The 13212-nt window shown below is 40.7% G+C and overlaps 1 protein-coding gene across 3 annotated transcripts in view; it reads left to right on the plus strand.

Moving 5' to 3' along the window:
- The window catches only part of PCNX2 (pecanex 2), a 139670-nt gene that overhangs the window by 109142 nt on the left and 17316 nt on the right, over positions 1 to 13212 (plus strand). For all 3 annotated transcript variants that reach the window (XM_078383151.1, XM_020786815.3, XM_078383152.1), the window contains 3 exons: positions 2405 to 2638; positions 3374 to 3477; positions 12798 to 12942. In XM_078383151.1, coding sequence (XP_078239277.1) covers positions 2405 to 2638; positions 3374 to 3477; positions 12798 to 12942 — 483 coding nt within the window. The remainder of the gene's footprint in view (positions 1 to 2404; positions 2639 to 3373; positions 3478 to 12797; positions 12943 to 13212) is intronic.

The raw sequence follows: 13212 nt of genomic DNA on the forward strand, positions 1-13212 counted from the left end.
AGGAATATAGAATTTACTAAATTGCAGTTTTAGGCTACAATGAAGGGTGATTACATTAATAGTTTACTGGCCCTGGGGCAAGATATCTTGCTGACTACAGCTGATAACAGGTTTCTGGACTGGAAAGGTCTTTGGTCTGATCCAGTAGAGCTCGTTCTCATGAGCAAGTGCTTTGTGCTAGCCAGGTACTGCACACAGGTGATAGCATACAACCTGGATGTGAATATGATTCATTTAATATGGAGCTTTAAAACTCCGCAATTTCTGCTGATTGCCCAATCAACTGAATTTCTAAGACAACATATACACATGTATGAATGCACTGTGCATTCACTGTTATCTTCAGATAATTAGTGCATACAATTCCAATGCCAGATTCTCATCAACATCTGAACTGACTCTGTTTTTAACCTATTCATTCTTCAAATCTGAGCCCATGAAGAAATGAAATGAGCCACATCACTGGCCATATACAGTGTAGCTGTATCAGCTTGTTTTGTGTTAAGTAAAAATCTTGAAATGGACAGCAAAAAAGATGGCAATACATTTTGACATTAAAGGTTGTTCTCAGGAAACTCTAATTAGAGAACAGGATATATCTTTACACCACCTAGTGAGGCTGCTGATTTATTTAGCTCTTCATGTTTGCCCTGCCTGGTGGACATTTTCTAGGATTTCAGACTAGCATTCCCCAGCCCTATCTGGAAGATACTGGGTATTGAACCTGTGACATTATACATGCAAAGTACTATATACCACTAAACTATGTCCTGTTAATGAATCATAGACTGTTCCCTTAGTTATTTTCCACCTAAATTTTAATATCTTAAGTTAGTGTACCATGACAGTTAGGTCATACTGAAACTGGAAAGGGGCTGGCTGTGGCTAAGGGTTCAGTGTCTGTCTGAACTTGAGTAAATGGAATATTTGAGGATTTAATGCATCCTTTCCCCCCTCACCTTTTCCTGGTGAAGGGAATTGGTGTACGATGAGAGTGCATTTTGCCAACAGGGAGGCTAGCTGGTTTAAGGTTCGGAAATGGGGAGATTGAGGGATAGATTGGAAATCAGATGACTTTGGATTTGCTTGATCCAAAGCTGCCCAGTTGCCCTGAGACCAGCCAGATATGAACCAGCTGTGCCAGACACGTGCTGATGTCACTAACCCTTCCTTCCTTTCAAAAATGTAACAATCCCTTTTGCTGAAATATCTGGGACTTCTCCCTCCCCAACATACACTTTTTGGTCTGATTGGTAAAAGCTTGCAGGACTTGGGTGAGTTGAAAAATCCCCCACTCCTCTTTTCCCTCCTCCAAACAGGATTGCATCTGTCCTTCACTATCTTGTTTTTATCATACTGAAGTCTAAGCATGAGTTTGTATACAGCCTGTATTTAAAATTTATTAGGGAAGCTGAAATGTAGCAGAGCTAAAAAGAAGGAGAAATAGAGGGTAAAACATAATCCATTAGAAATCAGGAGTGGTAACTTCTTTTGAAGAACATATGCAACTAAGTAAATACATTGCAATCACAGAAGAAATGTGAGCCTTCAAAATATTTAATTTTGCATCATCGTGTGCTGGAGGATTTCACGTTTATCTTTTAAACAATGCTTAGCAGTTGGCTTTTTAAACTGATTTTTTTAAAAAAAATTGGTACTTGCCACTGAGTTGACAGCCAAAAATGAGGGTGGGGGTGCTTTCTCTACATAAAAGGAATGTTGCTCTCCTTTAATAAAGTGGGTCAATTCCTGTAGCCTGTTCTGCATATATTTGAAATAATTTCCTGCCTGGTTACTATGGGTTATTTATTCCCTCTGTGCTTTCACATTCATTTTTCAATTTATTATTTTTAAAAAATATATTTAAAGAAAGCAAAAACCTTTGAGTGTGGAGATTTTTTTTAAAAAAATGTGGCTTCTGCAAAGCTGTTTTCAAAAGGTTCAGTGTGCTTATCACTTTCCATACACTGCAAAATTAAAACCCTATTCTTGTTTTTTTTAATCCATCTCTCCATCTCTTTTCTTTGTATTGCATAGGGTCTTTACCTCACATTTAATTGTTAATTTGAATATGCAGCTGGAAGGGTAGCACTCATGAATTTTAAATAGGTTTATTGATAACACTAGTTCTATTATGCCCTTCAGACTCACTAATTATACTGTTGTTTCTTTCACTTTTTAACTGCCACATTTGATATACAGTCTCGTCCAGCAACGTTCCAAGAGTGTAAACAGTTGAGGGGTGTGTCATAACCATGTGATATGAAAGAGACTGTACAATGTTCTTCTTAGATAGCTCAATTTTACTCTTTTGGATTTGAACAAACATCCTATCTATCTGTCTGTCTGTCTGTCTGTCTGTCTGTTTATTTATTTATTTACTTATTTATTTATTTGTCAACAGAGCATAATATACTTTACTGCAAGCTCCCCAAAAATTTTGTACTGGCTAAGAGATGAATCATTTCAGAAGACACTACAGCCTTTCTCCAAATGGCATTATATAGAACGAGACCTTGCAATGTTTAATATCAACATTGATGATGACTATGTCCCCTGCCTCCAGGGAATCACCAGAGCAAGCTTCTGCAGTGTTTACTTAGAGTGGATTCAGTTCTGTGCTGCAAAACAAATGGAGGTACATGAATATTTCTTTTTTGTTGCTAGTATGTTCTGGATTAATATTGTGGCAAGATATGTGGAACAGAACTAAGCACGTGTGTTCCAAATTCTAAAATATTGACCAAACTGAAGCAAAAGGTCTCTGTTACTTCTGTTCTACTCAACATGATATTGTTTCTAATGCATTGTCTCAGGAGATAAAAAGCTCTTGGCTGACTGCAAAGAGCCACGAAGCGCCTGTTCAGAGGAAGATGTGAGGAAAGTACACGATAGATGAGAAAACGCGTGGAGCAGGGAAGAGTTAGAAGAGACATCTGGTTCATCAGTTACATGGTCCAGCCAGCTATGGAACTTTTCCAGCTGAAATGATTTTGAGATGAGAAAGAGAGAAAATGGCTCCTCAAATTTGCACAACTGTTCTTCCGAAATACAATTAATAAGGCACCAGCTTTAGTTTGGTTGGAAGTGTCAGTCAATGAACCTTACATTAATATGCTGTAGAAACAGGCATCAATGTCAAAGATAGCAGGACAAAGCTGTGAAAGGTTACTATTTTGGAGGGGACTATGTCTTCAGAATCTCCTTGTCAGCATGTCCAAGGGTCTATAGTGGTTGGAGGATTCTGGAGATTGTAGTCTAGAAGACTAACTTTCCAAAGTTCTGAAGCCGGGTACATTTTTTTGAGAATGCTTGTCGCATGATGCAATGGGTTTTCTTGTAAAACTAACTAAAACCCTGAAATATTTTATAGCATATCGACTGTGATGAAGATTCTCGGTTAGTAACACTTTCCTTTGCCTTGTGCATCCTGGGCAGAAGAGCACTGGGAACAGCATCACACAATATGGCCATCAGGTAATTTTATACTCACATCACAATCCATATGGCAGGAATAGTTTGCTTGTGGCTGAGAAGATGTGTTGGCTTATCTGAAACTGGTTTTGCTTTTCCAGTTATCACCAAATACTGTGATTAGCAGAAGAAAGAAGACATTCAGGAGGTAGATGTACAATACATTTTGAAGTTAGTAGCCCCTGGCAATTTTGTCAGAGAAATGCCCCATATTTGTAACAAACTAGTACATGGTAGAACAGCAGACTCAGAAGCTGCCTTGAGATTTAACCTTGCCTTCTGATATAGATAAGTTAGCTTTCTCCACATAAAACCTCTGGATAATTTGACACAAATGGCAATATGTTCTGTCAGTAGAAAGGAGAATGTGTCATTTTGGCCTTGGTAACTTAATAGAGCAAATGTATATATGTTTAAAAGGAATAACAGCTGAAATTAATGTTTTAGTGTTCGGTTCAATAACAGTCCAATAAGCATATAGAGGATTACCACCTTTCCGTAGTCAACAGATATTTCTCTGTGGTGCAGTTCAGACCATCTTTCTCTTACATTGTTTAAGAATAAAAGATTCATGATATGTTTGGTTTTAACAGGGGGAAAAGAACAATTGGTAAAGAGATACTTTTGATTTATCAGCTTTATTTATAGAAAGCAACGTGAAGAATATTGGCTTTTCATACCACTCTACCAGAATATTTGTTGGAGAGCAGATATGTTCATGACATTCATTCAGATTGCAAAGTCAGAGTCAAGCAATTTGCTGCTCATTGATCTTGTATGTGGTTTATCGTTGTTGTCATCCTCATCCTCACCATCGAACCTATGGCTTAAATTAGGCCATTTTCAGGCTGAAAATGAGAGCTTCATATGCACAATCCAAGTCATTTGCACTAGAAACAATCACAAAATAATTATGAAGCAAGGTGTGAATGATATATGCAGGGTCTGTCACAAATTCATAGAATAAATCTATTATAGATTATTGCCATAAGCTAGCATCAACGAATTGTAACTCTTTGTATAACCAAATTTCAAAGATCATATTTAAGCAATTGGCTAAATCTTACCAATTACCGTACTCACATATTTTCCTTCATATTATAAATCCCAGCAACTTCCAGTTTAAGAAAACAAAATCATAATACTATCCTGGGGAAAAAAAGTTGTCACAGACAAAACAGTTGATTTTAATCAGCCAGACATTGTAGTTCTGAATAAATGACAAATTAAAACATACCTTAGAGAATGTATTTGTGAAGGCTTTCACAGCTGGGATCTAATGGTTGTTGTGGGTTTTTAGGGCTCTTTGGCCATGTTCTGAAGGTTGCTCTTCCTAACATTTCACCAGTCTCTGTGGCCGGCATCTTCAGAGGACAGCACTCTGTGCTCTGGTGTAGGTGGCTTGGGAGTGCCAGTATTTATGGCTGTGAGATAGGCTTTTGTCTATTTCTGTAGATGGGTGATTAGTGTGTCTTGTTGTGGGTGTATTGTTGTGATAAGGAGAAGAGATTATCTGTCACTGTGGTCGATGGGTGTCACTAGCTGGTCTTTTGTGTGTAGTAATCCCCTGTCCTTGTGGCTGGGTAGAGTTCGTTGACCTTTTGCATGCTGTATTTTTGAGAGCTGGGAGCCAAGTTTTGTTGAGCTTCACACTTTCCTCTTTTTTGTTGAAGTTCTGCTGGTGCTTGTGGATTTTAGTGGCTTCCCTGTGCAGTCTGACATAATGATTGCTGGTGTTGTCCAGTATTTCAGTATTTTGAAATAGAATTTTATGTCCAATTTGTTTTAGGGCATGTTCAGCTACTGCAGATTTTTCTGGTTGTTTTAGTCTGCAGTGTCTCTCATGTTCTTTGATTCTGGTGTGGATGCTTCGTTTTGTAGTTCCAATATATATCTGGCCACAACTGCACGGTATCCGGTGTAAGCACTCAGCTCTCCTAAGAGAATGCTGGGGCTCAGAATAGAGAGGTTCTAGAGTCCATTTAAGTTGAGATGAGTCCTTTTCTCAACTAGGCTGTCACACCTGGCACTCTTTTCCCAAGTCTATTCCTATTAAATAATTAACTGAGAAAACCAAAGATAAAACCATGAGTCTCAGAGTCTGCTAAGACCAGCAAAACTCAGGTAATTAATTGGACTCAGTAGCATATTTGTGGCCTAAAAAGGAATTAAGTAATTAAGCAGGTTGTCTGCTCAAAAGACCAAACATAAGTTTTTAAGTATTATTGTTTTATTAGAAAAATAAAGAATTTGAGATATTCAGTTTGTTGCAAAGCATAGCATTCCATATACATTTCCATATGCTAAGATAGTTAGAAACACAGCAAATCTCAGCTATAAAAATAAAATAAGAAAACTCTACTAGCTAGAAAGGTGGGAAAGGCTGAGCCCCCCCCCTTCTCTATTCTCTGCTATGAACTACAGCCTAGCTAAAGCAATGGGAACTCCAAAGTCCATTCAAAAATCCATAATCCAAGGTAAAACCCAAAAATCAAAAAGGCTCAAAAAAAGGTTCTCTCTGTGTCAGTCTCTCTCCATTTTCTTCTCATGCTGGAACACCCTCCTTCTTCACTCTCCACTGATGTACACCAATCAGGACGAAGGACTGCTCATCTCTCTCCACCTCCTTTTCTCATGGGATTGCAGGTGTTATTGACATTCTTCCTCGATGTTATGTCTTTGGTCCTTATCGTCTCTGGCCAAGGCTGCTACATGGAAAATTCCAACTAGCTCTCAGCGAAAACAGCTTCTCGAAGCATCTAGTTACATGATACACAGACTAGGATGGATTCCTTCTACACCATTCCATGACTACAAATCCCATTTAGAAATTACATTCTAGCTTCAGTAACCTAAACCATGACATCCGGTGTACTCCTGCAATGGTGAGGGGGTCCCTTCTGTCCTTTGCTGACCGTAACATTTGTTGTATTGGGGGGGGGGCTGAATACTGTTTGTAGGCTGTGTTTTTTCAGAGGTTTCCCCATGCGGTCCGTGACCCCTTTGATGTATGGCAGAAATACTTTATTTGTGGGTGGCTGTTTTTCTTCTTCATTCGGTGTTGTTTTCTTGGTTTGATGGCTCTTGTGATTTAATTTTTGGAGTAGCCATTTGCCTGTAGGGCCCAATTCAGATGGTTGAGTTCAGTGCTGAGAAACTGAGCTTCACAGTTCCGATTTGCACGGTCTACCAGTGTTCTGATTATGCCTCTTTTTTTGCTGTGGGTGGTGGTTGGAGTTTTTGTGTAGGTATCGGTCTGTGTGGGTGGGTTTTCTGTAGACCTTGTGTCCCAGGCGGAGGTCAGTTTTGCGTAGGACCATGACATCTAAGAACGGGAGTTGGCCCTCTATTTCTTTTTCCATGGTGAATTGTATATTTGGGTGGATGCTGTTGAGATGGTTGAGAAATTCTTCCAATTTTTCTTCACCGTGACTCCAAATTGCAAATCCACATATCGGAACCAGACTGTGGGTGCGAGGGGTGCCGAAGCACCCCATGTAGAAGTTTGCTATAACCAGGCTGAGGGGACTGCCCATGGCCACTCCATATGTCTGTTCATAGAATTCGTTATCCCACTGAAAATAGCTGGTCTTTAGGCAGTGTTGGAAGAGGACCTTGATGTCTTCTGGAAATATCTGCTGGATGAGTGTCAGGGTGTCCTTTATTGCTACCTTAGTGAACAGGAATAGTACATCAGCTCCACAACAAATGAATTAGCCAAACACCTAGCGACCCTCCTACAGACCCACATTGGACAAACCTCATCCTACATCAAAGACTCATAACATTTCATAAGCAAGATCAGCAACCTAAAACTCAACCCTGGGGACAGACTGATCAGTTTTGATGTAGTATCCCTGTTGAGTGCAGTAGGACCTGCTCACAGGTAAGCATGGTAAAGCTTTGCAGACTGAGCCTCTCTGCTTGGCAAATACAGCTTTTTTGACCTGACATGTTTTCCTTTCTACTTGTAAATTGGTCTGGAATAACTATATATTTAGCATTCCGTCTCTATCAGTCTACATTATACCCGAATTGGGATCTAAGTGAACTCATTAGTTTAAATTCTTAAAGCTGAACATATGAGAAGCTTATTCAAAATGAATTTTGTTATAGGAATAGGACTGTGTGAAATTAAAGCACCACAGGCATTATTTTGGAGCAGCCGATCTCCGATTGGAGCAATTATTCTTTTAGTTTTGTGTTGCTGAGCAGACCTAAAGGAAATTTTGGACTGTAGCCACAATAGTTGAAGGCCATTTCCCAGCATATATAGATGCATTTAAATTAGCCGGCAGAATAATTTGCAGAATAACTGTCGGAATGATGCATCTTAAATTGAGGAAATGCTATAGATTTGAACTAATAAGTGCGCTGTACAGTGAAAAGAGAAAATCAGACAATTCTGAGGAACAACTCCGGCACAGTAGTAACATCTGCACGTATTATTTTATTTCTGCTTTCATGAGCCTGATCTCGTCAGTAGCACTGAAAAAGAAATAAAATGTTGAAACTAATTGAACTACAGAATCTTTCACCACTATTCTATTCTTAATGTGACTATCCTTTGCCATAGCAGTGCTCTGCCAGTAAGAAGCCGTTGAAATGTTTTTTTTAGGTACATTTGGATATGCTGGGTCCCCAGTGCATTTATGTGATAAGCCAAATTATCCTTCATAGTTGTAATGATGGGTGCAATAAAAGCTTTCACCCAGTGCTGTTTTGTTGCAGCTTGTCTTGTCATACTGTTGCCATAATTGTTAAAGATATTATAGATGTTACAGTATAATACCGTTCCAAATCACATTCTAGGAAATATCTTTTTGGTTTCTTAAAATTTCTCAAACCATTTCTCGAACCAAAATAAAGGTGCAGCTTTGCAACCAGAAAGGGAGCTGGCTGAAGCAGAAAAGTACACATCTTTATCCTCTAATGACTTCCAGGCATTGCAAATTAATTGTTTGACAATGGGCAAGTCAGAAGAAACAAAGGCTCTGTTTGCAAGTTTATTTCCACATATATTTCAGGCATGTAAATATGTGCTTGGAGGGATTTCTGTATTTTCCAATTGTTCAGTTATTTGCTTTGGTTCTTAGAATTGGTTCTTAGCGGTTTTAGATCAAGCCATAAAAGGTGCAATCATTGACAAGCAAAATTATTTTAAAGAAATAATCGAACAGACCTCTGGTTCAGTCCAGGAATTGTGTTAATATGCAGAGGTAAGTGCTGGTTATGACCTTCCCCCTACGGCTTGCGCCCAGGCTATTTGAAGGATCGTGTCTTCTTACATAATCCCCATCCTTGGTCTCTTGAAATCTTTAAGGGAAGGACTTCTCTTGGTCTTGCTACCATTTCAGGCATCTTTATTGGAGATTTGAGAGAGGCATTTTTGCTGGTTGTTCCCAGTCCACGGAACTCATTCTCATAAGAGACTAGTTTTATTCCCTCCTTATAATCCTTCTGCCAGTACAGTGGAGTCTTGACTTGAGAACTTAATCTGTATTGGAAGGCGGTTCTCAAGTCAAAAAGTTCTCAGGTCAAATCTGCATTTCCCATAGGAATGTATTGAAAACCATTTGATCCGTATCTGCTCTTTTCCGTCCATAGAAACTAATGGGAAGCTGCTATTCTGCCTTCGACCACTAGAGGGGGATATTTTGTTTCTTTTTTTCTTAGGTCAAGAAAGGTTCAGGGAAGGCAGGGAAAATACAGTCCAGGCAGTACCAGGCAGTCTGAAGACTGTCTCCCAATCCACTCTCTAAACGCTGGGAGGAGTGAGGAAGCAGACAGGCACCCTTTTCACTGGCCAACAGTTAACTGAAAGGTCAAATTTTGCACTTTCCCTGCCTCCCACGTGGTTTTTTTTCAGTTCTTAACTCAAATCTAAGTATGTAAGTCAAGTCAATATTTTCCTATGAGAGTGGTTCTTAAGTCAAAATGTTCTTAACTCAAGCCATTCTTAAGTCAAGATCCCACTGTAGATCAAAGTCTTTCTTTTTAAACTGGCCTTTCTTCTGTGGAGGCTCTGATAGGATTGAGGTTTTCAGTAAGAGATGCAGCAATCTTTTTTTATTATGTGATGTTTTAACATTGTTAAGTTTGATTATATTTTTAATATTAATATCTTAATTTATTTTGATTTCAATCTTCTGCTAAGCCATATTTCAGAGTGTTGTATTGAAGCTGAACTGGGCATGTCATTAAGTATTCTATTTTTTGGACAATATTTTTTCCTGTTCCTGAAATAAGGAAGTTCTTAAAATGGAGAACAGAAAAGGGAGAATCCCAGCAATGGAGTCTGGAGGGAGACATCCCATAGAAACTTTCCTAAAACATATTATCACTTCTCTCCAAGGATGCCATCAAAAATGCTTCCTTGCAATACTCTCTTTTGCATGGATTAAGTTATATCCTGTGAGGTTGACACTTTGGTTGTAGTCCAAGTTCCAGTCTTCTGAAAAGCAAGCTTCAAGGCAACTATGTAAATCTTTTTTAATATGAGCAGCAGCAATAGTAGCAGCAGGAGGAGGAGTAATACTAATAGTAACCTCAACTCCATTTAGACACCTGCTCTTTAGGTCTGAGATGTACCATATTTGCCGGTGTATAAGGTGACTGGGCGTATAAGACGACCCCCCAACATTTCCACTCAAAATATAGAGTTTGTTATATACTTGCTGTATAAGACTACCCCCTCTTCCGCATGCATGATTCTGGTTCCTTTTGCTGGGAGAGAGCGAGGGTTTCCTGGAAGAAGGACAGCATCAGCACTGAACAGCAGATTGTCAGGAAGCAGCAGAGAGGTGGCAGCCATTTTGGAGAGGAGGCAGCCATTTTGAGAGGCAGCAGCCATGTGGTCGCATCTCAAAATGGCTGCCTCCTCTCTGCTGTTCTCGACAGTCAGCTGTTTGGTGCTAGAGTCTGGCTGTTCCCAGGCTAGGAGCGGAGCTCTGCTCGGTCTTACTACCATGTAAGTGACTTCGCTGGAAGAGAGGGAGGGTTTGCTGGACGTGCACCCAGCGTACAAGACGACCCCCCCCCCACTTGGAAGTATGTTTTTCAGAGCCAAAAAGTCATCTTGTACGCTGGCAAATATGGTATCTTTATTTATTTATTATTTTATTTATTTATTTGATTTATATCCCGCCCATCTGATACATCTATACCACTCTGAGCGGCTAACAACAATATTAATACAATTGTAGGAACATAAAATAAAAATATCGATTAACAAAGATAACATAAATCATAAATAACAAATAAAGAGGAAAAATAAATTAAATTAAATTAAATGCTGGCAGGAGGGAAGGCCTTAACATAAAGCCATGTTTTTAGCTGAGTTTTAAATGTGCCCAGGGTAGGGGCCGCGCGAATCTCAGGAGGGAGATTGTTCCAAAGGTGAGGAGCCACCGCCGAGAAGGCCCGGTTTCGTGTCTTCTCCCTTCGGGCCTCCCTCGGCGTCAGGCTCCTCAGCCTCACCGCCTGGCTCGCGCGGGTGATCCGGGTAGAACTTGGTGGGTGAAGGCGTTCCGCCAAATATCGAGGTCCCAAACCGTATAGGGCCTTATATGTAAGCATTAAAACTTTGAAGTCGATACGGAAACGGATGGGCAGCCAATGCAGTCTAGCCAGGATGGGAGAGATATGATGGTATTTTCTCCCTCCAGTGAGAAGTCTGGCTGCTGCATTCTGCACCATCTGAAGTTTCCGTATCAGCCTCAAAGGTAGCCCCACGTAGAGCGCGTTGCAGTGGTCTAATCTTGAGATTACAAGCGCATGCACTAAGGTAGTGAGGGCCCCCGTGTCGAGATAGGGCCGCAGCCTGGCAATCCGCCAAAGATGGAAAAAGGCGGAGCGGACCACCGACGGCACCTGTGTTTCCATGGTAAGCGTCGGGTCCAGGTGTATGCCCAAGCTGCGGACCCCACTCACCGGAGCCAAGGTCGCCCCCCCAAACGAGAGAGAGTCGACCAAGCCACCAACCACGGGGGGCCCCACCCTCAGGACTTCCGTCTTGTCCGGGTTCAGCCTCAGGCCATTCTCCTGCATCCATTCCAGTACGGTCCCCAGGCAGCGCTGGAGGGACAGGACGGCATCACCTGCAGTTGTTTAGTTGTTTAGCTGTGTCTGACTCTTCGTGACCCCATGGACCAGAGCACGCCAGCGTGTTGGAGTACAGGTCTGATCCCTGGCATCTCCATTGGGAAGCATGCAGTGGAAGAGACCTCTGCTGTGGACTCTGGCAACCCATTGCCAATGGGCAAGATCTTACTGAAGCAAAGTAAGATCTGTACTGGAGCAAAATTTCCAACTGGCATAGTAGCACAGGGTTGTGATAGTTGTGTCAGTACAATGCCCGTTCCACATTGTACAACAGAGTGCTTGATACATCCCTGCACACATGGTAAAAACCTCAAACAATTTACACTACACTTTGTGGCGCAAGTGGTTTGATTTGGTTAGGAGCTTAGTCAATAATTGTAGATAGTATTGGAGACAAATACAGACCTAATATAAGGCAAGCTCTTTATGTCTCAAATTCTAGGGGTTTGGATAGATGGTCCTCATAAAATCCTAATATTTTAGTATGTTTTTCTTGAAAACTGTGCAAAAAGCTTCCAAGTCTTCATTATCCTTATTCTTCATGCTGCTTGTATTCTCTGCCTTCTGTTATTTCACATATTGGGAATACCTCTGGAACCTCTTTTGCTCTTCGGAATCCAGGTGGCAGTTATAATGAGGACTGGTTTTTTTATCAGTTATGCTACAACTGTCAAAAGCTTTTGATTTTGGGTCATCTGGAAAGGGAAGCACCTCTGCCTGACAGCTACCAGGCAGAATCAAAGCAAATAAACCCTGCTTACTCCAGTCCTGCAAGCCACGGCTTCCTGACTCCTCTCTCCACATCCCCAGTTAGGGGGAGCTGGAAGAGATTCATGAGGACCTTTGCTTGCTCCCAGGCTTTGTCAGAGCATAGTTTCCCATGGGGACCACACCAAGACTATCTCTCGGTACCTTTAATGAGAAAAAGAGGCTTTGCATCATATTTTGGTGAGATTCTTCTTAGATGGGATCTAAATGCAACAGATAACAAGATACACAGGGTTTGTTTGTTCCCAGTCTTTTATGTGATGACCATACAACTCTAACAGGCCTCTGCAAGAAAGTGTTCTGCACTTTTGAACTGGAATCAATAGAGCACAATCAGTTTTTAACTGCAAGCCTGGCCTGCAGCTGCCATGAATGGGAGCCAGCCAGGAAACCTGTTTTGAACTGGCGTAATGGGAATCAAGTTTGCAATAAATAATGTTTTTCTCCTGCAGTTTGGATTCTTTCCTTCATGGACTTCACGCCTTGTTCAAAGGAGATTTTCGAATCACGTCAAAAGATGAATGGGTGTTTGCAGATATGGACCTCTTACACAAAGTTGTTGCCCCTGCAATCAGAATGTCTTTGAAGCTCCATCAGGTACGTTTTCCCCACGATGTGTTTTCAGCAGCATAAGTAGTGATATTGCTTATAATTCTAAATTGAATTAGTAGAGTTCCAACACTACTTGGCTAAAAATTATATCCAATAAATATTGGCTAATGAAACAGAAACGAAAAAGCACATGTGCAGTTGTGGCGTTCACGTATGGAACAAAAACAATGCATCTATCAAAGGCTGAATCCTGCACTTCCTAGCAATTATACTTCTAATTACTTCAGCATTTTGTCTGCATCCAAAACTGTCACA

This window comes from Pogona vitticeps, chromosome 1 (assembly GCF_051106095.1).
Source record: "Pogona vitticeps strain Pit_001003342236 chromosome 1, PviZW2.1, whole genome shotgun sequence".
NCBI lineage: Eukaryota > Metazoa > Chordata > Lepidosauria > Squamata > Agamidae > Pogona > Pogona vitticeps.